This window comes from Branchiostoma floridae, chromosome 15, assembly GCF_000003815.2.
Source record: "Branchiostoma floridae strain S238N-H82 chromosome 15, Bfl_VNyyK, whole genome shotgun sequence".
Taxonomy (NCBI): Eukaryota; Metazoa; Chordata; class Leptocardii; order Amphioxiformes; family Branchiostomatidae; genus Branchiostoma; species Branchiostoma floridae.
In genome coordinates, this window is record NC_049993.1 from 1034468 (window position 1) to 1061738 (window position 27271).

The following is a 27271-nucleotide window of genomic DNA, read 5'->3' on the forward strand; positions in this document are numbered from 1 at the left end:
ACATATACTATGCAAATAAGTTCCTCATTACCATATTTGGTATCTGCTTATATTCAATCTATCATAATTAATAAGTGTTACATTTATTGAAGTCCATTTATTGCTAATAATGGTATTATACAATTTCCTAATTTATTATGCAAATAAGGTATCGGCTCGAAAAGATCCGCCATGTTGGATTCATCAACTCACGCCGAATCTCGCGGTAATGCGCGAGAGAATCATATATTTTCTGCAGTACCGGTATTTCTCGATAGGGGGCAGTGTCTATGACCTTGGTTTCTGCAACATTGAAAATAGCACAAGTGGTGAATAAGGTATTCTAAGTTGGAATGTTTCTTCAAAATGTTATTTTGTAACAACGATTATAAAATAAACTTCTTTTTTTATTTCTTCAGTTTTTATTTTCATTCATTTTTTTATCTTTGTTGATGGTGTGACACTCAGATAAAGAAAATATGTGCAATAACATAGGAATTATTCTGTTCATTATTTATACAATTAACTGATATGGTAATAAAAAAAAATAACTGATATGGTACTGAGGCATAAATAAATAAAAAGAGCCTACCTGCTTATCATCTTCTCTTGGACTGAAGTAGCATGGGCACAGTTTACATGTCAATTTGGTATTTTTCCGGGGGGTACTTTTATTCCAGGGGGTACTTTTGTTAGATTTTGAAGATTTGTCCCGGGGGTACTTTTATTCCAGGGGGTACTTCTATTTGAGAGGTGAGAGTATAACTGAAAACATAACCATAAAGGTTATCATCCATATATGCAGGTCTGCACTAATGTACATTTGTACCATATTCTGTAACTTTCAGCTGTGCTAGATGACCTTGCAGCAACAGAGGTGCCCAAAAGTTGGTGGAGAAAGTTTTCCTGCAGGAAGTGGAGAAACATGTCCACAGACCTACTAACAGCACTGCAGCCGCACTTCTCACATCCAAACAGCAACAAGGTCGGAAATGCAAGGTTTGTGGTCAATGATCATTGGATCTTCTGAAGATGTAGGATAATCAGGGCTTGAAATGCCACCTGTGTATGTAGGTTAGTGCAGGTAAAATTGGAGCTGTGCAGGTATTTCTGGTGTCTACACGTGTACCTGCACCTAACCTGCACTGGTCCAGGGTTTTATACATAAATGTCCTACGATTTAGGCGCATTGTTATTAGCTGCATTGACTGCTAAAACCTGTAGGGTATAAAAGAAAAAATAGCAATGGTTCCTGAACAATTTTAAATTAGTATGATCCGTACTTCCTAAATTCAGAGTGGTGCAGGTAAAATTTGACTGGTGCAGGTAATTTTCCATGTTATCTGCACCAGTGCAGGTATGCAGAAAAAAAGTATTTCGAGCCCTGATAATGAATTTAGATCATAATGAATATTGGACACTGTGCCTCCTACTGTTAAAACAACAATGCAGAGTACTTGGCAGACATGTAAACCAATAGTTCAGAGTGCATATGTGCAGTTATGATGCTGTCTAAGTTCAAACTTTAAGCTGTAGGTATGATTATCCTGTTGATTTGACAGATCAGAGTAGGCAAATGTGTCAATGGGTTAGTTTGGATATGCTATATAATGATAATGATAATTACCCGCCTGTTCCTTGGTGTATATGGAGTCTTAAATGCCTGGTCCTTTGCCCAGGTGTTATGTTATGACACCATATAAACCTCAGGGTGGGTTATTAACATAATCAACAATTCCGAACAACTCAAATGTGCTTGTGAAAGTTTCCAAGGTAGCCTAAATCTTACCCACATTCCCCTACATGTATGTATTGTGCTTTAAATGTAAGATGGCTTATTCCACTTTGTACCTTTACAGTCAATGTGCCATATTTTTCTTGTTTGGCAATACTCAGTTGCAATATAATAAGTCTATTTTTATTTACAGATAATCAGAACTCCCAGGAGATATATTAAAGCCCAGAAGCTGTTTGTGCAGCTCCTAAAGAGACACAAGTAAGTATTTTGCAATCATTGTTATCTTCACTAAGAAGTTTGTGTTTTAGGTTGTGCTATGGCGATGGTTTTGGACTTTTGTGAATAACCTGAGAAGTTGTGGATGGTTCTTGATTCTATTTGGCATAGTACTAGCTCTTGATTCCTTATGCCCAGTAAACAAGCTTATTTCTGCCCATGACATCATGGTAGACAAACACTGCAGCTTGCATGTAACTTGTAACTTGCAAAAAAACATTTTTTGCAACACCAATAAGCAAACATCATGAAAACTTGAAAAATACAAATTGATTATATACTGTTTGCTGACTTCAAACATTTTTGCAAGTCACAGTACCAGTTTCTGAACCAGCTGCCTTGTTTACTATGATGTCACAGGCAGAAATTAACAATAACGGCAGGAATCAACAACTGGAAGAATGATATTAGATAGCATCAATAGGGTGACACTATATACTGTAAATGCAGAAATGTTTGCTGTGGTATAATGTTCGCAGTGTTTGCTGTGGCCTCTTCACCAAGAACTTAAAACCCCCGCAAACATATTTTCATGACAGTAAGAGACTACAGTGCATGGTGCTACTGCAAACTTAAAATCACCACAAACTTAAATGCATTAAACAGTATGTTGTTCAAAAAATGTTTTGTACATAGAATTATAATACCTATGATAGTTGCTTGTAATCAGGGACTGTTGCATCTTAGTGTCAGATTGCATAAATCTGTTCATGTTGATATCTTTCAGACAGTGTAGATACTACTACTTGGTGAAGTATCACTGCCCAGTAAGCCTCACACCAGCAGTCTCAGACAAAGATGTGGAGGGTAGTGTGGGAGACAAACACATCCGAGATGCGCCTGTATTACATAGGAGACCACCACGTGGGACAGCCAACAACGAAACAGCCGCTGTCAATCACAATGGTTAGGCACATCTTCTGTGGGTGATATGTATCTAATATGTTCTGAGCCTCAACAAGAAATAGGGGTGTCTGTGTGGCACAACGGCTAGAGCGTTGGAATCAGAATCAGTAGGTCCTCATCAGTTCGATACTCGCCATGCCCCTGCCCCCATGACGGTGGAGTGACGCCCCCTGAGCCTCACGGCTAATCTGTCTAAAGGTGCCAAAAAACACCTACAGATTTGGTGCTGCCAGTGTGTCAACATCTGCACACTTGCCACTAAGACCCGTGAATTTCTTTTTTTTCACCAAGAAATAAGGTGAACGTTATTACCAACTCAAATCATTACTTTGCAGAAGACACCCAGTAATGCTAGGTGTGGATGAAGGGAAAAAATGGACATTATCGATTGAGCTGCGACCTTAGTTGTGCAGATTCGTTACTTGCTGTGCTGAAAGTCAGATAGATCTTTCTAGTTGAAATATGAAATGATTCTTCACGTAACATTTTGACAATGTGTTAAAGGTCTCATGGCATGAAAAGCACGACCCATACAGCTCTGATCACCCTTGTTTGTCTTGACACTTCTGATTTTCTAAAGGACGTCGACAGGAAAGTGGTGACCACATTGATGAATTTAGAATTAAATTTGGATGGTATATGTCCATGAGCCAAGGTTGCCCAACTAGTGAGTATCCTTCTGAAATCTGTAAGCTATACACACCTGTTAGTGGTTAGTTGGAAGGATCAGAAGATCTGTAGATGTCCAAAATACTGAAGTGTAAATAACTACATGTACATGTGTAATGTAAGATCTGCCTCCATGTTGGTGTTCCTACGACATCACATGAAATGCTGCCTGATGGCTCATAGAATCATCCTGTTTGGTGGATGGTGTTCCTGTGACACATGAAACGCTGTCTGATGGCTCATAGAATCATCCTGTTTGGTGGATGGTGTTCCTGTGACACATGAAATGCTGCCTGATGGCTCATAGAATCATTCTGTTTGGTGGATGGTGTTCCTGTGACACATGAAACGCTGTCTGATGGCTCATAGAATCATCCTGTTTGGTGGATGGTGTTCCTATGACACATGAAACGCTGTCTGATGGCTCATAGAATCATCCTGTTTTGTGGATGGTGTTCCTATGACACATGAAATGCTGTCTGATGGCTCATAGAATCATCCTGTTTGGTGGATGGTGTTCCTGTGACACATGAAATGCTGCCTGATGGCTCATAGAATCATCCTGTTTGGTGGATGGTGTTCCTGTGACACATGAAACGCTGTCTGATGGCTCATAGAATCATCCTGTTTGGTGGATGGTGTTCCTATGACACATGAAATGCTGCCTGATGGCTCATAGAATCATTCTGTTTGGTGGATGGTGTTCCTGTGACACATGAAACGCTGTCTGATGGCTCATAGAATCATTCTGTTTTGTGGATGGTGTTCCTATGACACATGAAATGCTGGCTGATGGCTCATAGAATCATCCTGTTTGGTGGATGGTGTTCCTGTGACACATGAAATGCTGCCTGATGGCTCATAGAATCATCCTGTTTGGTGGATGGTGTTCCTGTGACACATGAAACGCTCTCTGATGGCTCATAGAATCATTCTGTTTTGTGGATGGTGTTCCTATGACACATGAAATGCTGGCTGATGGCTCATAGAATCATCCTGTTTGGTGGATGGTGTTCCTGTGACACATGAAATGCTGCCTGATGGCTCATAGAATCATCCTGTTTTGTGGATGGTGTTCCTGTGACACATGAAACGCTGTCTGATGGCTCATAGAATCATCCTGTTTTGTGGATGGTGTTCCTATGACACATGAAATGCTGGCTGATGGCTCATAGAATCATTCTGTTTGGTGGATGGTGTTCCTGTGACACATGAAATGCTGCCTGATGGCTCATAGAATCATCCTGTTTGGTGGATGGTGTTCCTATGACACATGAAATGCTGCCTGATGGCTCATAGAATCATCCTGTTTGGTGGATGGTGTTCCTATGACACTTGAAACGCTGTCTGATGGCTCATAGAATCATCCTGTTTGGTCGATGGTGTTCCTGTGACACATGAAATGCTGCCTGATGGCTCATAGAATCATCCTGTTTGGTGGATGGTGTTCCTGTGACACATGAAACGCTGTCTGATGGCTCATAGAATCATCCTGTTTTGTGGATGGTGTTCCTATGACACATGAAATGCTGGCTGATGGCTCATAGAATCATTCTGTTTGGTGGATGGTGTTCCTGTGACACATGAAATGCTGCCTGATGGCTCATAGAATCATCCTGTTTGGTGGATGGTGTTCCTATGACACATGAAATGCTGCCTGATGGCTCATAGAATCATCCTGTTTGGTGGATGGTGTTCCTATGACACATGAAACGCTGTCTGATGGCTCATAGAATCATCCTGTTTGGTCGATGGTGTTCCTGTGACACATGAAACGCTGTCTGATGGCTCATAGAATCATCCTGTTTGGTGGATGGTGTTCCTATGACACATGAAACGCTGTCTGATGGCTCATAGAATCATCCTGTTTGGTGTTCCTGTGACACATGAAACGCTGTCTGATGGCTCATAGAATCATCCTGTTTGATGGATGTGTCATAGGAACACCATCCAATGGATGGTGTTCCTATGACACATGAAACGCTGTCTGATGGCTCATAGAATCATCCTGTTTGGTGGATGGTGTTCCTGTGACACATGAAATGCTGTCTGGTGGCTCATAGAATCATCCTGTTTGGTGGATGGTGTTCCTATGACACATGAAACGCTGTCTGATGGCTCATAGAATCATCCTGTTTGGTGGATGGTGTTCCTATGACACATGAAACGCTGTCTGATGGCTCATAGAATCATCCTGTTTGGTGGATGGTGTTCCTATGACACATGAAACGCTGTCTGATGGCTCATAGAATCATCCTGTTTGGTGGATGGTGTTCCTGTGACACATGAAACGCTGCCTGATGGCTCATAGAATCATCCTGTTTGCAGATATCCAGCATCAGGCAGTTCCACACAGCAGCCAACACATCCTACCCATCAACCCCAGCGATGAGCAACACATGACAGATGATGGAGCTTCACAGGAGTTCCTCTTATCTCAGCATTCCAGCATACAACAGGTACAACAGCACATACCCGCAATCTATCATTAGCCTGGTATCCAGTTATATCTTCCCAATCTCTTTCATCCAGGAGCGTCTTCAGTCAATGTCATTGTCATTGTCAACAGTTATGGCATTTTAAGGAATACATGTATCTCTGTACATACATACATACTACATGTATTAAAAAAAACATAAACATGTATATGGCCCTGGTACCTTACATGTATATACACGACATAAACTTAAATGGGTGCTGAACTCCAAACAGAAGTGTTATTTTCCAATTTTGTGTTGGTACAGATCTATCTGCTGCTCCGAGCTATACTGCATCAGGTTGTACCAGAAGACCTGTGGGGCTCCAGGCACAACAGAGTCTGCTTCCTGACCAATGTGTTACTGTTCCTGAGGATGGGCCGGTACGAGAGGATCACACCGCACCAACTCATGACAGGAATGAGGGTCTGTCACACATGTTCTTACATGTTTATTAAGACCCTTGTAGTTTTGCGCCCAACATACTAGTATGTTGGGAAGTATATGTTGGTACTAGGGGTGGGTACTGGCACAGACAATTCAAGTCCAGGTCAGGTTCAGGTCCAAAGGATCAGGTCCAGGTCCGGACCTGAACCTGGACCTGATTCATTATGTGAAAACTTGTGAATGGACAATACTCAAAATAATGGTACATTTTGCTACAAAGTAGCCCAGTCATCATTTACTTTAGGCCATGTTGCAGTGTTACCTTGATGAAATCCTCTGGGAACTGGTGCAAGTGTATGGATAAAAAAGTTTGAATAGAAAGTTGCCTTCATGACATTATGATAGTGAACTGGAAAGTTTAACAAAGACAAAGAGTACTGAACAATACAATGTACATTAATTTATTTTGTTCCTGGAATTGACATCCTAACCTTACACTTTGAAATTAAATTTAGCATTTCAGGACACTCACATTAGTATCAGATAAAGTTTGATTTACAGTACATGTTTGCTAACTTTGCAGCTGCTTTGTACAATTTACAGCAGAGTCAAGAAAGGAAGAATTGATGTGCACGATAATTGTCATCCATATTATTGAGTCAACATGGCAAAGTCTTCAATTTGAGGCCAAATCAATCTTATTACTTCCCAAATTTACCTTGAAAAAATGCAAACATCACTTGTGCTATGTATAGGAAGGTAAAAAAAAAATAGAAAATTGAAGTTCTTTTTCTGCTTATATTAACGGGGGCCACCCTAAGATGCCCCCCCCCCCCTTTTATACGCTCGAACTCACGGCGCTCCACCACTAGTTGCCAGAGAGTGGTCAAATTTTGATCAATGAATTTTTAACACATTCATCTAAAGAACATACTTGGATAAGGAATGCATTCATATGGTTCATGAACCCTTCACCCTCCTAGTTACAAGTGGCAAACACTGAGGATGTTTTCGTGAATATAAATTCCGATTTTGTGCTGCGCTAGACAGTGCGCCCTGACTTGCCCCCCTTTTGCAATTTTCTCTTTTTGGAAGCTGGTGACCAATTTAAATAAAAAATAAATACAAATCTTATTTCTATGATATATTAGCTTTCTTTTGACAGTAGAATTGTGATTGTGTATGCTTCTTGTCTCCCGCGAGGAGGGCTAAATCATTCACCATCCAGGTCGTGTTTTCATGGGAAATGGGCAAAATGCACTGAATGCGGCGGCCTGAATAACAAAATCATTACGAAAAATGACGACGCCAAAATTACAAAAAAACTCTGCGTACGTATTGGGAAACATATTCGACATCACTCTGTGAAGTTTCATTTTTATAGACGGTACAAATCATTTGTTAGAGTATCATTTGTTAGAGTAACAAATCTTTTGGGCTATGCTTGTCTGCCACCTGCGGGGCCACACTCCCTGGGGAAAACGGTGATGCTTATGTTGTTTTTTCTATGGCCGGTCTTCTACTCAACAAACATTTGAAGACCAATATTTGTAGTGTTTTGTGAAGCTTTATTTCTCATGTGTATGACAGTTGTGTGACTGTTTTGTACTGGTTGTATATTTATGGACACGAGCCACCAATACCTAGTAACAGGTGACCACGGTGATTCGGCGCTACCGACATTATTGTGAAAATTCTGTCTTGAAAAAAAAGGGAGATGAATATGTGTAAATATTTTTTTGATTGAAAAAAAAAGCTGTTTGTTTGGACTTGGTTTATTTACCTTTCTAATCATCACAGTCAGTGGCAACAAACACGGCGTACTTATGAATAATATGATCTGCAAAAAATCTGGGCATCTTAGGACAGGGGGCATCTTAGGGCGGCCCCCCGTTACAGTTTCATTCTATTTTATTCTATTATTCATTGATGCATCAAAAGTTAAGAATTCACAGTTTGTAACATTAAACAGTCTAGAATGAGAAATTTTTGTCTCCAGTTACATCAATTCATTCTATCACAGAATGCCTTCTCTTTTATTTCTATTTTGCCTGCCTGGTTTATTATTTTCAGAGTAGTCAAGGCACAACCTTATGAATGAATAATTTCAACAGTTTCCATTTCCAGCTGACTGACTGTGACTGGCTGAAGTTGGACTCCAACACTGTGCAAGAGTTCCACACCAGAAGAGCAGTTCTGGGCAAGCTTGTCTGGTGGCTCTTCAACAACTTTGTCATCACAATGCTCAGGGTACATACCAAAATCTATCCGTATACAATTGTTGTATTTGTAGAGTAACATCTGTGGCAAAGTAAACTAAATATAATGTCTAAGTGGTTACATAAACTAGGCCATCAAATGCAGAAACAAGAGGTTACAGGTTCTACATTACGTAGGAAAGACATTTGACATGACTTTCCTCACTCCACCCAGGTATAAAAATATGTACCAGGTTTTGGTTAGGGTGGTCAAAGTCATGGAAATAAAAGAGATGGGCTCTGCTCTATGTCTTGCCCTAAATACAACACACTGTCCTTAAAACCTCTAGTAGGGCATGTGACTTCTTGTCTTGTACAAGCTATTTTGCATGCAGATAATTTGATGTTGTATGGCAATATTCCCGCCACATCAACCATCATCAAGGAACAAAGCAGAGCTTGCTATTAAACTCATACTGTGGAAGCCAGCACACGGGTATGCAGATGCAGGGCGACCTCGACTAACCTACATAGACCAGCTTGGTCGTGATGTGGGGTTGTGGGTCAAGGACTTGGAGAACGTTTTAGGGGGACAGAGCAGTCTGGAGAGAAAAAGTGGACCTGGTCCAGGCAAGCCACTCGTGATGATGATGATGATGAATTTTGTATCTTTGCTGTCCAATTTCAAACCTCTTTGTCACTGTATTCCAGTCTTACTTCTACATCACAGAGACAACAACTCAGAGGAACCAGGTTCTGTACTACAGGAGTTCTCTCTGGAAAATGTTAAAGGACAAGGCCACAGAGCAACACCTCAGCAGGCACATGTTGAGCCAAATCAGCCAAAACACTGTCAAAAACCTCATCAGGTAAACTTTTCCACCATGTTGTGTAAGACAGTGACTTTGAGTACACAAGTAATGTTCACAATTCTTTAAACTTTGGTAAATGAAACTAATTCTCCATTAAGCTTGGCAGTGAGTGCTGTAAATATTTGATTTTAATCTTACAGTAGGAGGGGAAATGAGGCATATATTGTTCACAGTTGACAGAGCAATTGTAGTAATGCATTGGCAGAAAATATGTTTGTAACGTAAGGTTACCAGTTTACGGTCGATTTGTTAATAATGCCGTTTTATGGAAAGCGTGCAGGCCGGGAAGTGAAAAGCTGTCCTTAATTGGAAGACATCAAAGTCGGTCTGCGTCAAGCTCTGTGTGGCATCATATTTCTTCTAAGGATTTCTCGCCGTACGAGCGTCTTTAATAAACAAGTCTGCAGCCAAGAATTCTTCCAGGGTGACCAATTTACGGTCAGTTGGGTGTTTCTCCATGGGGTTATTTTTCTAAAGGACATATATCTGATCATTTCCCATAAAAGTCCCCCACGTAGGTCACTGAGATAACACAATGGATAAATTGTTTACATATGGCCATGCCGCCACTTTGCATCGCCGCTAAACGTTATCGGTAAGTCATCTTTGCCCCAACAGAACGCCACTCAGAGCGCCATGCTGTTCCAAAACTTGCACAATGCTACTCATAATAATGGCAACGCATTTGGATGTTGTTATCACCTGTATAGATAGGAACTGGCCTTGAAACGCGTTCAGTATACATGTGGCTTCCTCACGCTGTGCCCTCCCCACATAAATTAACCCCAACAGCGCCCCTTGCGACAATTTCTCGCTCTCCAGTGCACCAAGCTTTAACGGGCAAGTCACGTGATGCAACATGGCGTTCGAAAACTACCCGCTCGGCGAGGACAGTCACTTGTTTTTATGCAGTTTATAAGAGTTTCCTTGGACAACATACATAAAATCACCATGCATTCTTGAGATAAGAACTCCAGGTTTGGTTTGAGATGATGTTTCAATTCATAATGAGTTCGTTGGATTTTAAAGAGGGGACGAAAATAGCCGTCTAGAATTACGATCAGAACCGGGTCATCTGTAATAGTGTTGTGCGCACTCAAGCGTAAATGTACTTGTTGTCGGACTTTTCAGACGTGATTTGCTGGATGCAAAATTATATGATAAATAAGGCAAGACTCATAAATGATATAAACGTACTTCTTTCCTACTCAAGAGAATTTTCTTTTTTACAATTGACCTCGAAGTCTGCATCCACCAACAAGTGACCGTAAACTGGTCCTGCACGTAAACTGGTAACCTAACCGTATGATGATGAGCTCATGCCAAGAGGTCACTGAAAACTGCAAAGTAATGTAAACCACTGAAAAATATAGTCTGATTTACAATTATGTTTTATACAATGTTGATGTCCATACCAGAGACCACCAGTGCCTGGGTGTGGCCAACCTCAGGTTTGTTCCCAAGAAAACAGGACTGAGGCCCATTGTCAACATGGGCAGACAAGAGAAGGTAAGTAACAAGGTGACAAGTACACCTACAGGTACATATGTACTTGGAGAATGGCCATTTTCAACAGTGCAGTGTCTAATTTGCTGTGTATTAGTCTGTCCATTGTGCAGATTGGTCTGGTAGTTGATAGTATAGAGTGGATAGCTGTCTGATAAGCTATTGTCTGATTGGCTGTGTACTATCCTGTCCATGGTGCTGATTGGTTAGGCAGGTAATAGTATCGAGTGGATAGCTGAGTGTTAAGCTTTTGTCTGATTGGTTGTCTACTTTTCTATCCATGATGCTGGCTGGCTAGACTAAGGTGATAGTATGGAGTGAATAGCTGTGTATTTAGCTTTTGTCTGTCAGTGGTTGGTTACATACTTCTCTGTCCATGGTGCTGATTGGTTAGGTAATTGATAGTATGGAGTAGATAACTGTCTGTTTAGCTTTTGTCTGATTGGCTTTGTACTATCCTGCCCATGGTGCTGATTGGTTAGGTAGGTAATAGTATGGAGTGGATAGCTGTCGGCCTAGCTTTTGTCTGATTGGCTGTGAACTATCCTGTCCATGGTGCTGATTGGTTAGGCAGGTAATAGTATTGAGTGGATAGCTGTCTGTTTAGATTTTGTCTGATTGGCTGTGTACTATCCTGTCCATGGTACTAATTCATTAGGAAGGTGATAGTATTGAGTGGATAGCTGTGTTTTAAGCTTTTTTCTGATTGGCTGAGTTGGCTGAGTACTATTCTGTCCATGAAACTGATTGGTTTGGTAGGTAATAATATTGAGTGGATAGCTGTCTGTTTAGCTTTTGTCTGATTGGCTGTGTACTATTCTGACCATGGTGCTGGTCGGTCAGGTAGGTGGTAGTATGGAGTTAATAGCTGTCTGCTTAGCTTTTGTCTGATTGGTTGTCTACAGTTCTATCCATGATGCTGGCTGGTTAGACTAAGGTGATAGTATGGAGTGAATAGCTGTGTATTTAGCTTTTGTCTGTCAGTGGTTGGTTACATACTTCTCTGTCCATGGTGCTGATTGGTTAGGTAATTGATAGTAGGGAGTAAAGAACTGTCTGTTTAGCTTTTGTCTGATTGGCTGTGTACTATCCTGTCCATGGTGCTGATTGGTTAGGCATGTAACAGTATTGAGTGAATAGCTGTCTGTTTAGCTTTTGTCTGATTGGTTGTGTACTATTCTGTCCATGGTGCTGATTGGTTAGACAGGTAATAGTATGGAGTGGATAGCTGTCTGTTTAGCTTTTGTCTGATTGGCTGTGTACTATTCTGACCATGGTGCTGGTCGGTCAGGTAGGTGGTAGTATGGAGTTAATAGCTGTCTGCTTAGCTTTTGTCTGATTGGTTGTCTACAGTTCTATCCATGATGCTGGCTGGTTAGACTAAGGTGATAGTATGGAGTGAATAGCTGTGTATTTAGCTTTTGTCTGTCAGTGGTTGGTTACATACTTCTCTGTCCATGGTGCTGATTGGTTAGGTAATTGATAGTAGGGAGTAAAGAACTGTCTGTTTAGCTTTTGTCTGATTGGCTGTGTACTATCCTGTCCATGGTGCTGATTGGTTAGGCATGTAACAGTATTGAGTGAATAGCTGTCTGTTTAGCTTTTGTCTGATTGGTTGTGTACTATTCTGTCCATGGTGCTGATTGGTCAGGTAGGATGGGGTGGATTGCTATCTAATTAGATTTCTGTCTAGATTTCTTCAACCAACAAACAAGCAAATCTGATTGGCTGTGCACTATTCTGTCCATGGTGCTGATTGGTCAGGTAGGATGGGGTGGATTGCTATCTAATTAGATTTCTGTCTAGATTTCTTCAACCAACAAGCAAGCAAATGTGATTGGCCATGGTGCTGATTGGTTAGGTTGGAGTGGATAGCTGTCTGACAGTCTGACCATGACTGATTGTGTAGATTTTATCTGAATGGCACACAGTGTTCTTTTCTGACTATGGTGCTGATTGTTAAAGCTCGCTGCCGATAGGCGGAACTGGAGAAGGCTTGCAGTCGCCTGCGCTGCAGCCGAACGATGATGATGATGTTAAAGTAGGTGATAGTATGGAATATTGAAGCCTCACCCCGGAAAAAAAGGTGCACAACTCAAATATTGGAGCATAGATGTAAAGTGTAAAGTCATTAATTTTTATTAATAGCAAAATTCGTAGCAGAATTCAAATCATTGTGATCAGTTCACAAGTGACACCCAATAACGATAGGTAAGAGAGAAGGGGAAAAAATGGACAGTTGAGCTGCAACCTGAGGTGTGCAACTTGGTCTGCTGAAAGTCAGACAGTCACTTGGACTTCAGTATTATTGGATGTGCCTGGAGCAGGGTTGTAGCCAGCACTCGTCCTTCCGTCCTTTGTCGGAATTTTGCAGCTCCGAGCCCAGGGGACGGAAAAAATATTTGCCCATTCCGTCCTCTGTGATGGACAAAAATCGATATGTAAATATGTAAAAAAATTTTAATGTTTCTCCAAGACAGATGCCGTTGAACAACTTAGCCTACCAGCAAAATTTACACCTCAAAATGTAGGAAATAGCATTTCAGAGTAGATTTCAAAACTTATGGACCCCCTTGGGCACTCGTTAGGATTCAAAATCGAGGGGACGGAAAATGATTTCAGGCTGGCTACAACCCTGGCCTGGAGTCATTGATGGTCTGTCTGGTGCTAAGTGATGTATCTTTTCTCTGCAGACTGACATGAGCAGCACAGGAACCTCCATCAACTACAAACTGCAGAACCTGTTCAAAGTGCTGACATACGAGAAGGAAGCAGCGCCAGGCATGCTGGGAGCATCCGTGTTTGGGACAAACGACATCTACAAGAGGTGGACAGACTTTGTGGTCAAGCGCAAAGCTGCTGGGTGCACAGAGTAAGAAATTAAGAAAACTTGATGTGAAACATGTCCTCCGAACTTGACAAGATATATCTGTTTGGGTAAGGCTTAGGTCACATTTTCAAACCGGGGCCCGGCTGTGATGTTTTAAGAAAGGAAATATCAAAATATATACATAGAAATATACACAAATCATGCCCATGAATCATTTTGTGACATTTTGTGTATTTTGATATATTTTTGTATCATTCTTTTATATCATTCTTTTTGCTCCTGAAAGCTGTCCAGCCGGGCCCCTGTTTGGAAATGTGACCTGAGCATCTTTGTCAAGATTTTATACACTTTTTCTGTGCTCAAAGTAAAATGCTTTTCAACAAATCCTTCTCTTGTTGAAATGACCCAAACCCTCTTTCACATTACTTGAATATTGTCAGTTGCCATCACAGTTGAACTTTCATTTAAAGGTGCATCTTTGTTGTCTGTTATCTCCATTATTCATGGTGATAACAAACTAACTATGGACCAAGTCCAACTTGATACTGTCAGTTCTGGTGTTGAAGATAGCCATGACTTGTAACTGTTGAATTTATTTTCTAAATCAGCCTCCCTTTGAAAAGGTGAATGTCCACCGACTTCACAAAGCCTTTGACAAGGAGAGTCACACAGACTAAGCTGGTCTGCTGTTTGTGTTTTTTTCAGCCCCCTGTACTTTGTGAAAGTGGATATCCAGCACTGTTTTGACAGCATCCCTCAGGACAAGCTTCTAGAGGTTATGGCCAGTGTGCTCTCCAGAGGGTGTGACTATTTAATCAGGTACCCTTCTCTTGACAACAGCTGCTACTGTTGTTTCCTTTTTATTATGCTCAACCAAGCCAGGGTCATCTCCAGCTTTGAATTTTTTTTGTACTGGTCATTGTTTGGGAGCCCAAGTTGTTTATTTTGGTTGTTAAGCACCTCTAACCCTAGCCTGACAGAGAACAGACATCTTCCTCAGAGCTTCTGACTGGAGTTCTGCTTCTCACCATTATAAGTAGCCGATGTAGGTGGTGCTTTTGTGGCAAGAAAGTAAGTGGTGAGAACTCCAGTTAGAAGCTCTGAGGAAGGTGTCTGAGAGACATCAAAACGTAAGCCAAGTATTAAAAAGTACCTACCTATATCCTATATTCTATCAACCTGATAAAACTATTTACGGTACTTGAGTAACTGTTTAACCTATTGGTCATTATCATATCATCACAGGAGGTATGCAAAAGTGATAGCCACAAGAAAGAATGTTCAGTGCACCTTTGAGAAACACATTGCTGTGTTGGATGACTTCATCCCATGCTTCAAGGCCTTCGTGTTACTGCAGAACCAATCAGGGAAGATGTATGACGCCATTGCTGTTGATCAGGTGCATGCTGTTTCTTTCTGTTACAGCGCTCCTCCATTGTTACATGTTGTCAACTTTTAAATGTTGTGTGAAGAAGAAGTATGATATAGTAAGGTTCTTTAGACACAACCAAGGAGTACTTACTTCCAACATTTTGGTGTCTATCAGACACCATCATCAGGGTAGAATGACTGGAAACTACTTCTTGCTGCTGCTTATAGCTGATGTACAATGTAGGTGGCGCTGCAGCAGCAAGAATGCCATCCCAAACGTGACTTGTATCCCCCCTCGTCTCTGTTCATGACTGGAGCTGATTTTCTGATCCAAACTGTCTCCTTTATCCAGAGTGTTTTTCTGTTTTCCTCTCTGTCGATGACTCTAGCCCCCTCCCATTGGAAGTAAGTACTCCTTGGTTGTGCCTAAAGAACCTTACTGTATGAATAATTGCCAACCTGATGAAGTTATTTACAGAGGAGAAGTATGAGGTCTATCAGATGTAAATGTTTCATTGTTACAGCTATTTTGTTCTTTGCTGTGGATGTAACCATACTTTTGGCTCCTTTGTACTACACTAGGTGATTCAGCACCATGCATCTCCCACCGTGATGTTGAGGCAGTTACAGCATCATGTACAGAACAACGTGATCCAGGTCGGGGGGAGCTACTACCGGCAGATCAGCGGGATCAGTCAGGGATCCTGCCTGTCCAGCCTGCTCTGTAGCTTCTTCTACGCTGACATGGAGAGGAGACATCTCTGTGGCATGGACACAGATGGGGTGAGCTCAGGACATAGTAACCATATTATACTCTAAGTCAGGGTTCTAGCCAGCATCCGTAATTCCGGCATTTGACATAATTTTGCTGTTGAGGACGGAAAAAATATTGCCCATTCCATCCTCTTTGATGGACAAAAATCGGCATGTAAAGATATGAAAACAGATGCCATTAAACCAAGCAGAGTCTACAAGTAAAATTTGCCCCTCAAAATGCAGGAAATAGAATTTCAGAGGGTCTAGATTTCAAAATTTTCTAGGCCGGCGAGGTTCATGGCCCAGACTGCCTAGGATCATTGTACCTTCGGCACTTGACAGGATTTCAAAATTCAGGGGACGGAAAAAAGATTCAAGCTGGCTAGAACACTGCTCTAAGTATCGAAATATGCACCCCAAATGAAATATGCCCTGAAATATGGATTGAAATGAAAAATGAGAAAACTCTTTTAAGTATCTACACCCTTTTCCACCTGATCACATTTTGAGCAAGATAGATTCAAATTTATCTAGTTTTCTTTTGGTAACTTTTCAAAAATCCTTTCTCCCATGTTAGTTGCTGCTGCGTCTGGTGGATGACTTTCTGCTGGTGACCCCACACCTGGACCAGGCTACAGCCTTCCTCTGTACCATGTTGGATGGTAAGTGGTCTTTTCAATAGTAGAGATCGCGTGGCGCAGCGGCAGCTTTTTTGGCTCAGGACTGAGAGGTCTCAAGTTTGCCTGCCGTGTTACTGATCTTGTGCCCTTGGAAAAGGCACTTTACACAGCTTTCCTCCCTTTACTCAGGTGAAAATGAGTACCTAGCTTTGGCTAGGGCGGTGTCTTGGATAGGACGTTAAATGGAGGTCCTCATGTATAGGGAAAGCCACACCTCGAGCCTGTTAAAAAAATCATCACATGTGCGATGGTGCGGTGTGAGTGGTTAAGTACTTACAGTCCCTGGCCACACCTGGGGCAATTACTGTCGTATTGAGGTCACCTGAGTGGTGCCAAACGGCAGCTTGCTCCAGGCACTTGTGACAGTCATATTGAGGTCACCTGAGTGGCGCCAAATGGCAGCTCGCTCCAGACCCTTGCAATTTAGCCCCGCCTATTGTAAGTTCCTCGCAATTCCGCCCCTGGCTGCCAAGAGAGAATAGTCGGCCCACCCAATAACAATAACAATAATAGAGACTCATTTACAAGGCACTTAACACAACTTTCTTCTATAACAAATACAATATCTCACAGTTCACTTTTACATTATACTTTTTCCTTGTATCTATGTCAGGTATCCCTGATTATGGGTGCAGCGTACATCCGGACAAAGTCCTGACCAACTTCCCTGTCCAGCACAGGAATACTGTGGTGACATGTCAGCCAGCAGTCGGCTGGTTCCCGTGGTGCGGCATGCTGTTCCACACTCTCCTGCTAGGGGTCATGAGAGACTACACAAAATATGCCAACCTGAGTGAGTGACAGTTTTACCTCTCTCTTGTTTTTATAAACTTTGTATTGCATACCTGGTTAGGCCACAGCAAGTAAATTTTATGGATGACATCAGCGCGCGCATTAATTTTCGCCTGATTTCAGAAAAAAACAAGAATTTTTTTCTTCTGCAGGTATGGTCAACATGATGATAAAGTTCCAAAATAAGCAAATATGTTGTGTTGTAGCCTAATAGTTGTACTTGCAGAAGTGACACTTGCGAGATACCCGAGACTGTAGTTGTAGAAATGAAACTTATCGGATAGTTGTAAATGTGACACCAATATGGAAGCCATGAGTGTGGTTACCAACTTTGTTAGTGATGCCAGTCTGCCACACCAGTGTCACTTTTACCACACCAGTACATGTCTTAAAAACAGGAATGAATGCCTTGTTGGCTCTGATACCATGTTTTGTCCCTTTAGTTCTTTTTACAACAGTCATCACAACTTTATGGTGCCTATTTTTGAAGATGTAGCCATCTTGTTTTTTTTCACCCATCTTGTTTTTTTTTCGCCCCTATCGCACTATTTTTGCAATCTGCAGAGGATGTCATCCATAAAATTTACTTGCTGTGGCCTTACCTGGTAAACAGCTTTTAGATGTAAAATACCTTGTACTAAAGAATGCAAGCTGCATACCAGGACAGATCTAATTAATCCGCTCATACCGAAAGGACCCCTACTCTTCTCAATAAGTGTGGTGGGTTCTTTTATGTACCAGGAGGTGGCTGTCCTCAAACGCAGGACCTTCATTTGATGTCCGCCAAGGGCATAAGATTGGAGCATATCAGGGGGCTCAAACTCAGGGCCTTTGAGCCAAACATGCCCTACCTTTATGCTTTGACAATTATGATAATTTTCTTGCATCCAGATTCTTTGCAGAGTGGTAAGTCATGTTTCCTTGTAGCTGCTTCTCCTCAGCTAATGAGAAACCTTGATTTTCTTGGGCTAACGTCTGCTCCCATAAAAATGCTATGTTAAGTGCCATTGTTAAGTCTAACAGTTAGCAAATGAGCAACTGTCCATATCTTACCTTTGCTGTGTTTTATTATATACACTCTAATCCTGTTATTGACAGAATATCACAGTTTTAAGACTCTGTCAAAATCCACTCACAACGGGCATGTGCTTGTACTGAATAAGTACTGAATAAGATGTAGCATGAGTGATCCCTGGGGAGCACATTTCTGATATCCAGGTGTTAAAGACACGCTTAAAAAGACCCTGATAACATTGTCACATGATCTTTGAGTAATCAGTGAAAATTATATATTTTTAAGACATCTTTGTTCAAATTATATTTAGTTTTAGCATTATTGAGTCAAGGCGGTTATCAATCACAAAAATAAATTTCCTTGTATGTTTCTTTTTTAGACACAAGACAACTTGAAGGCAACTTTTTGCCAGTGATTTTGATTCTGTCTGAATCTCACTATTTCAGGTATCAGGTACACTTTGACCTTTGACCTCCACCAGACTCCCGGTCAGGCCATGAAACAGAAGCTGATTAACACTGTCAAGGCCAAGTGTCACGCCTTCTTCCTGGAACCCAAGGTGATCTGTCAGGGCACAGTTATCATTCTTCAGATGGTAGTTGCCTTCCGAGGGCCTCTCTTTCTTTTTGCCATTTTTAACAGATGTATTAGGTAACAGATGATGAGCTCCTTCAAATTAGTTTTATCCTATGATAAAATTGTTTAATTTGCAATTATTTCTAAATGATTTTTCAATGTAATTGAATTGCAAGGGATAAAAAGCAGCCTGTCCCTTAAAGCTAAGTGTTTGTTCCTGTCAGTGGGTCTGTCCTTGGTGCTGAATGCTAACCCAATCTGGATGGCAGAAATTGCTACGCAATAGTAAATGATAATAATGAGGTAATTGCAAGTTGTTTCTTGGGATACTAATTGCAAACTAGAGTTCCACAAACACATCCCTTTGCCAAATGATCATTGCCTTTATTTAAGACTTTAAGGTCTTATTCATATATTACTAAAGAGTACCTACCCCAAGAGCAAACGACTGCATGAACGTGTGTTCCTCACAAACCTTTTGACCTTCCTATCCGCAACGGACCTCCAGAACAAGAGATATCGATTAATCCAGAAAAAATGCCCAAACTGTAAGGATGTGGTGAAATCCTGGTACTAGTGCAGCTTTTGGCTGTAACTCTTTGAAATGGCAAGTCAAGTTTTCAATCTTTTACCCAAATGAACCTTCCATTGTAGCTAGAAAGTGTGATATACATGTAGACTTCATGTTTGAAATGAAGGATGATGTTTTTTTAGTTGTTTTTCATGGCTATAGGTCTCAATGGATAGTACACATTTTATTGGTCCCTTACCTACATGATTGTTGGAAGACTTACATACTTAGTATTCCTTGCAGGTACCCAGCATGCACCATGTGTTTCTGCCCTCCCCTTCCAGGTGAATTCAGCAGCTGTGATTCAACAGACTCTCTACAAGGCATTCCTGTTCACAGCCCACCAGTTCCACAGCTACAACAGCTGTCTGCCCTCCAGGTGCAGGGCTCAGGACAACCCTGCATTCTTCCTCAGTAAGACCCAGGATCAGCAACACTGTTATGGTGTTGTCCAGGGCAGCAGCCAGCACCTGTCCTTTGACGGAATTTTGCAGCTGGGGACAGAAAAACATTTTGCCCATTCAGTCCTCTGTGACAGACAAAAATCGATATGTTTGGATATAATGAAACTGTCTCCCTTGTGTAATTTTTCACCCAAACAGATCGTTAAACAGCTTAGTCTACCAGCAAAATTTACACCCCAAAATGTAGAAAATGATGTTTCAGGGTCTAGATTTCAAAATTTTTGGGAGCATGCCCCCAAATGTCCTTAGGAATGTTGCCTCTTACTTAGGTGTGACGTCTCACGCCTTGTGCGCAGTTAGGATTCAAAATGGAGGGGACGGAAAATGATTTCAGACTGGCTACAACCCTGTACATGTAGTCCCTTTCGTACTAAAGCTGTCTAACCTTGTGCAGAATTTGTTTGTCGTCAGAAGGTTTACCAGATTTCAAAATTGTCAGAAAATCTTGAAAACTCTGTTTGTGAGGAGGAAGTCTTACAGACTCGTGAGGTGAGCTGTTTTCATGCTGAGCAAAGCCAGCTGAAGGCTGTGCCAGAGTAAATGTTTAGAGGGACTGCAGTCATTAAATTATGTAGCAGGCATTTAGTCTACACAACTCATGCTAGATTATCAATCAACATTGCATTATTCTAAAATCATGTCCATTGCATATGGTTTCCTGACAACTCTTTATTAGAGACTATTGTAAACTCCTTTGATATTAGAGGCTATTGTAATGGGTGGGGCAGAATGAAATCTTTTATTTAGTACCAAACCCCTTGCACCATGTCTCCACAGGAATGATCATGGACATCTGCCATTACCCCCTTCTACTGGTTGATGCAATGGTGGCAAAGGTAAGATCTGGTAGAGTCAACATTTCCAGATAACGTTCAACTATAGCTGTATTATGTGATGAGCAAAGATGTTTGTACAAAATATACACCCTCCTGATGTTATTTAACATTAAAGCATACAAATCATACCAGTACTTCTAGTTCTTGAATGATCCTGCTGCCAGGTAACCTTAATCAAGTTTATTTTGAGATGCAGAAAATCAAACATGATACAAACTTGCTACAATATAATATATATACATGTACATATAATTATACTTGAGAGGGATTATGCACTGTAAAGTATATGCAAAGAAAGTTCTTGGTGATTCGTAAGACCAGGTTTCAAATCGGCTGATTCTGTCCACAATTGATTAAAAACAAGATTCCATCAAACAACAAAATGATGGACGTGTGGATTATAAAACAAGTATTAAACAAGTAAGCATCTGTTTGCATAATTGGCATCTCTATTTATCAATCATTACTTACGCAAGCCACAAACCAAAAATCACGAAGACCAATCAAAGTTTCAAACCCAACAGACTGAGTCTTTGAACATCCAGCTTCGAGCTGCCTGGCTCTCCTGATCATTGTCCCAAAAATGTACAAAAGATGTAATACTAAGCATTGCACCACTGATCTTAACCTAGAGTTTACCAGCCATGGAGACCATAAAGTAGGTTTTGTGGTGACATTTTATATTTATATTGTGCTTCATTCTTTCTTACCACAGGAAGTGATGTCAGGGCAGCTTCCTGTATCCCAGGATGCAGTGGAATGGTAATGTTCTTGTGTCTTTCCTGTAATGTCAACTCTCATATTCCTAGATACATGTAGAAAAACCCTTGTACTGTGTCTCTTCGCAATATTGTTTGTCTATGATAGAACCTAAATGTATTACTTACTAGATTTGTGTTATGAGCAAGTAGTCTGTTGCAACAATTTGGATTTGCTCCACACTGTACACTGTGTTTCTTTGAATATTACATAACCTTCAATCTACATCTATTGTCACGTTAATAATGTTGTGCAATAAACTTTGACTTGACTTGACTTGACTATTTCCTTCTGATACCCTAGGGCTGCCCGATGAAAAAGAGTCAAGGACTTCTAGAATATCTTTTATACCTGTCTAAGTATGATCTAGTAGGGTTTGCATCTAGATCTCTTTAGACTCAGTGTTTTAATCAATGTGGCAGTCTTGGGGTACCTAGGAGATAGTGGATGTTAAGCCCCGGTCACAAGAATCGTACGACGTCCTTGGGATGGCATTTTCCGCACATCGCACGATGATCGCAGTGAATCGCAGCTAAATCGTAATCAAAATTAGCCATCGCAGAGCATCGGATGATGTTCAAAATTTTTCCGGCGTCGTACGATTTTTTACTTGTGTCTCTTCTGAATAGCCAAATGACCGCTTTCGTGCTTCTTTAACCAACCAATTGTGGACCTAGCTGTTGAGTGCCTTCATACTGTCTTTCACTTTAAAAACAAATCAAAAGAAACGTTAACCATAACAACATTAGTCTTAGAAACAAACCACTGCTTCCGATTCTTTCCCGACTTACAACGTACTGCGCTTATACCAAGCATAAAACCTCCATAGCAGTCAATCGTACGATTCTTGTGACCGGGGGCCTTACAGATTTCACTGATGCCTTCACTCTTTGAACTCCATTTCTTCTGAAACTTGGTTTTAGCAGAATCAAGTGAAATTACCAATAGCATTACAGTCTGGAAAGAATTATTTTCTTCTGTCACTATTCAGAAGTATAATGAAATGGTGGGGCATTTTCCAGGTTGTGCCTGCAAGCCTTCAAGTCCAAACTGTCATCTCACCGATCAGTTTACTTCTCACTGCTCAAACCTCTGGAGAAATGTATCAGGACCTTGGAGAAGAACTTGGTAAGAACTTGCACTCTGTGTAGGGGTGGGTAGTACCAGTACAAAAACGTTTTTTCTTATTGTATCAGTCCAGAAAAACGGACCTGAAAAATTCTGTGTATGATCAGGCATTCATGTTTCGGGACTTACCGGTCAAGGAAAATAACAAGAGAGAAGTAGAGCAGAGTCTATAGCCATTTCTACCAAGTTTTACAGTCAATAGTACAAAGGCAGTTAGCCCTGTAGGATTTCAAAACACCAGTGGGAGTCGAATGCTCCACAAAACAGATTTATACTTTGTTGCAAAATTGAACATCGTTTTGAGTATCCTCAATTCACAAGTTCTCACATACTGAATCGGGTTCAGGTCTGGACCTGGACCTGAATATTCCGTACTGGTACCCACCTGGACCTGAATATTCCGTACTGGTACCCACCCCTAACTCTGTGTTATATTAGTAATTTAGTTACATTGAAGTATTTCCTCATTCAGGACTTTTGTATGATCTTGCTGTGGTTTGAACCTCGACCCTCTAAATGCAATATTTTTATTTTATTTTTGATGTCATTGGTGTCATAAGTGCTTCAAGTGTTATACAGTCATGTAGCTGTTCCAGTTGTACTAACTTTATATATAAAAGAGGTCAAAATGTTACATGTGCAATGTGTGACATGCTTCTATATGTTCTGTTAGTTTTTTCAGACATGCAATAAACATGCACTAACTGTTTGTAAATGCTGTCCTCTTGCAGGACTGTAAGGAACTGCAGCAGGTAACAAGCCAACAGAGTGTAGCAGAGTTCCAGTCCATCCTTGCCTAACTGATGGTTGACAAACTCGGACATAGCTTTCTTCAGCAACCTCCAAATGCAGCATGACAGAGATTCAAACAACCCCACAGTGTCTCTAAATGCCTCCTTTATTTTCTGTTATGCAAATAATGGTTCTGAAAGAACATAAAAGATCGGATATGGACACAGAAAATATCTGTACATGCTCAGCTACAATTATCAGATGCTGTCTTGTAAAATATTACCAGATGAGACTCGAGCTATGCACAAGAATTGTCCCAACTTGAAATGGTGAACATCTGGATGACTCTGATATCAGTTGATCCATTGATACAACCTTGCATTCATTTAAGTCTGTGACAAAGAAATGTATCATAGTTTTTCACTTGTATTTCACACCTGAAGCATTGCTTTATTAAAGACAACATGAATTAAACAAAAGTTGGTGTCTTGTTTTCTCACTACCGTTGCCAAAAAGGTTATTTTATGTACTACAGTAAGGTCTGTATTATAACGCTAGTTAACCTTTATCAGCAGGGTAACCTATATCCGTTGCTTTAAAAAAAACCGGGTTTTTAGGGGTATCAAGACGACGGACGATAGTTTCAAACTACAATAATTTGAACATATTACAACTTGAAACCACTGTCCGTCGACATGATACCCCTTCGTACCGTGTGGATAAACACAACGAATATAGGTTACCCTGCGGATAAAGGTGAACTAGCATTAACTTTTGTTAAAAAGTATGTATTTATTTTCTGTGTTTAAGGGAACAAAACTGCATAGGGAGGCTTTATCTAGCAATCTGTATATTTTCTGTTTATGGAAAATGAATAAGAAGGGAAGCTTAGGTTATATTTTCAGCAGTGAGTGTGTGCTTGTGACCATGATATAATGTCTGTCCCTGTTTTTTCAGTGCAGATCAATGTTTTGGTATGCAGAAAAAAATGAATATATAGTTTTACCTGGTCCCCCCTACAGAGTATCCACGTGTTTCGTAATTAGTCTCACACTTCTTCGTCTTTGTAGCTATGTACAGCGCCTTATTTGGAATTCTTCTTACGCCACCTCATATCGTTCGTTCTAGGAACAATGAATAAGTTAATACTATGCAGATTTCAAACCTATTTTAAGGAATAAAGAATGTTTTCGAATTTGCGATTGTTATCACGCATGTACGTCGATCCAGAACTACAGGTGTGCACTTTTTTTATCGTGTACTGTTTAGTATGACATGCTTAAGTTGCACTAACTGAAACCTTAAAAATCAAGACACTTGCAACAAACTAAGGTATGTGTTTAAGTCCTAATCTGTGTCGTTATGTCCCTCACGATAGTTGAATGACTTGTATAACGTCCTTGGTTATAGTATGCTTAGTCTGTCACGTCACGTGGAAAGGTTCTGTATTGGGGAATTTTCAAATTTAAAAACATCAATTGAATCCAGTTTGTATGTCTGAAGTCTATCATCAGTTCATTCATGAAGATTCATAAATGAATATGTTGATTGATTGAGATACACATATCATTTCCTAATCTCCAAGAATCTCATTCAAATTTTACATCTGTTCTTTCAACGTTTGGTACTCCTTTACCACAATTAATTTACTGCTATATTTATATGGCTGAAACCATAAAAAATACGATTTATTATACACGGCGTAATGTGTACGCCGAAAACCTTCTTTTGCATATTGATATTTCAATCTTAAAGTAAAAGAAATGATCCGAACGAACGGACGCGGACTATGAACCCTCTACTATATGTTTTTGTTCCATGTGTATGTAATGATATTTGTGGTGAGATTTTTTAGGACTCCATGTGATCTGTATGTCTGTTATATTTTATCTGACTCTTACCTCCTTTATGACCTCAATGACAAGCGCCCTCTCATGAATACATAAAGATTCAAAATTTAAACAAAAACTTAGTGCGTTTCTTTAAATCTGAGAACGAAGAATTAACGTTACACTTGGCACAAGGGAAATAGAACAAAATAATGTTATGTTTCATTTGTACTACAACCAGTCTTGTACTACAACTAGTCTTTTAGAAGGGTAGATGGTACGAATTTATTTCTGCATTTTGATTTTGATAACAAAAAATATGTCACAACTCAAACTGATGACCAACACAAAACATTCGAACGAATTGCTCTGTCATCTGTTAAGCTAAATGCCCCCATCGTTCTGGACACTATGAACTAGTCTATACGATCTGTGACACAACGATAGAAATACTATTTAGTTAATGTAGAATGTTGATTTCCTCTTTTTAGACATGAGAAGCATTGGCAAATTAATATTCCTCATGCGTTTTGACAAACCAACTAGACTTAGTTTTAGACTTAGGTTTGTGATATTTTTTTAAACATGTGATGTCTTGGTTGTGGCCTGTACTTAAATTTACCGGAATGCCATCAGAATGATTTTTTTTTCTATTCATAGCAATTCGTAGTGTATCCCAGTCATTCTCACTGCGTTCCAGCTATTTGCGCCCGTTCTTTGGTTGGTCCGAAAGTTTTTTGACTGTGAAAAATTGGCGAGGTACATCCGAAGCGGAGAGTTATCGATGGGCATTTAAAATGGAATCTAAGGGCATTTTAACCTTTTCTTATGCCAGTCTGACCGCATTCTACGTCATTCCACAATTATTCGAAACATTCTTGGCTCGTTCTCATTTAAATGTCGAAATGCTGTCGCCTGACTTTACGCCTTGATGTGGAGCAAATTATAGACAGCATCACTGGTTCCTTCATTTTTCCACAACCCCTGTAATGTTTTGCAAAAGATGCACAACAACATTTGTATTAGTTGATGGTTTAGAAGATTATTATAGCCACTGGTGGGATTTCACACCCTAAAAAATGGCTGTCGCCTGAGAAGAAACGAAGATTTCAAATAGTAGCCAAAAATGTAACAATTCAGTTCCCAGAATGATTGTTCGGTAGGTGAAACCAGCTGACCAGGCCCTCTGTTTGATCACGTGAGATCGCTACTCTCACTGATCTTGGAGGCTGTGTGAGGTGGTTTATGACTGACGCCAGATTCTGCAACAAACGTTACCACCATGAGTACGATGGTTGCCACTGTTATATTATCCAAGTATAAGACTAGAAATAACCGTTTTTGTGACGCTGTACAGTTTTTCTAGCTTTCTAAAGAAAATAGAAAGGGTTGTTGACTGTGATATTCAAGTTCAGCATTATATCTGACTGTTGTACAGAAATGACTGTAACAAACGTTACCATTGTTCGATGCTGTCTACGCTATCTATTGGGCCTGGTGTAAAAAAGCTGCCCACTTTTTAAATGTTCCTAGGGACGTCCACTTATACCTAAATGATGTAGTCAATAAGGTGAGTCCTTTCGAAGAAAACAGGGTAAAGTCTACTGTTGTAACAAAAGTTACCGGTAACGTTTGTTACCTGCCCTGTAATGCATTACCAATGGGACCGAAAATAATAAGTTGCCATTTTTTGGCTATGGTTAAGAGACGAATTTTCCTGAACAACCACGAAGTTTTCACTGAAAATAAAGCCGATTTATTTTTCGACCAAAAAATGCCATTTTCGACATTTCAATGAGAAGAACAAGTTTCTTATCTCATTCGATGGAGAACCGAAACGGCACGCCACTTCGAATCCTGCCAGAATGTGGCCAGAAGAATATCTGTAATTCAGTGAGATTTCTAGATACGCTAGGATTCCCAA

The 27271-nt window shown here is 40.4% G+C and overlaps 1 protein-coding gene across 1 annotated transcript; it reads left to right on the forward strand.

Annotated features, from left to right (window-relative positions):
• Window positions 1–904: 904 nt before the first annotated feature.
• LOC118432135 (telomerase reverse transcriptase-like) lies at window positions 905–23983 on the forward strand. The gene is made up of 20 exons (XM_035843661.1): window positions 905–964; window positions 1908–1975; window positions 2721–2899; window positions 5897–6027; window positions 6313–6471; window positions 8560–8682; window positions 9342–9499; window positions 10921–11011; window positions 13702–13880; window positions 14544–14657; window positions 15084–15237; window positions 15792–15992; window positions 16543–16627; window positions 17259–17438; window positions 18899–19011; window positions 19884–20013; window positions 20841–20899; window positions 21615–21661; window positions 22681–22786; window positions 23518–23983. The coding sequence occupies exons 1-20, from the start codon at window positions 905–907 to the stop codon at window positions 23584–23586; spliced, it is 2406 nt and encodes an 801-aa protein (XP_035699554.1). The 3' UTR covers window positions 23587–23983.
• The last annotated feature ends 3288 nt before the right edge of the window (window positions 23984–27271 follow it).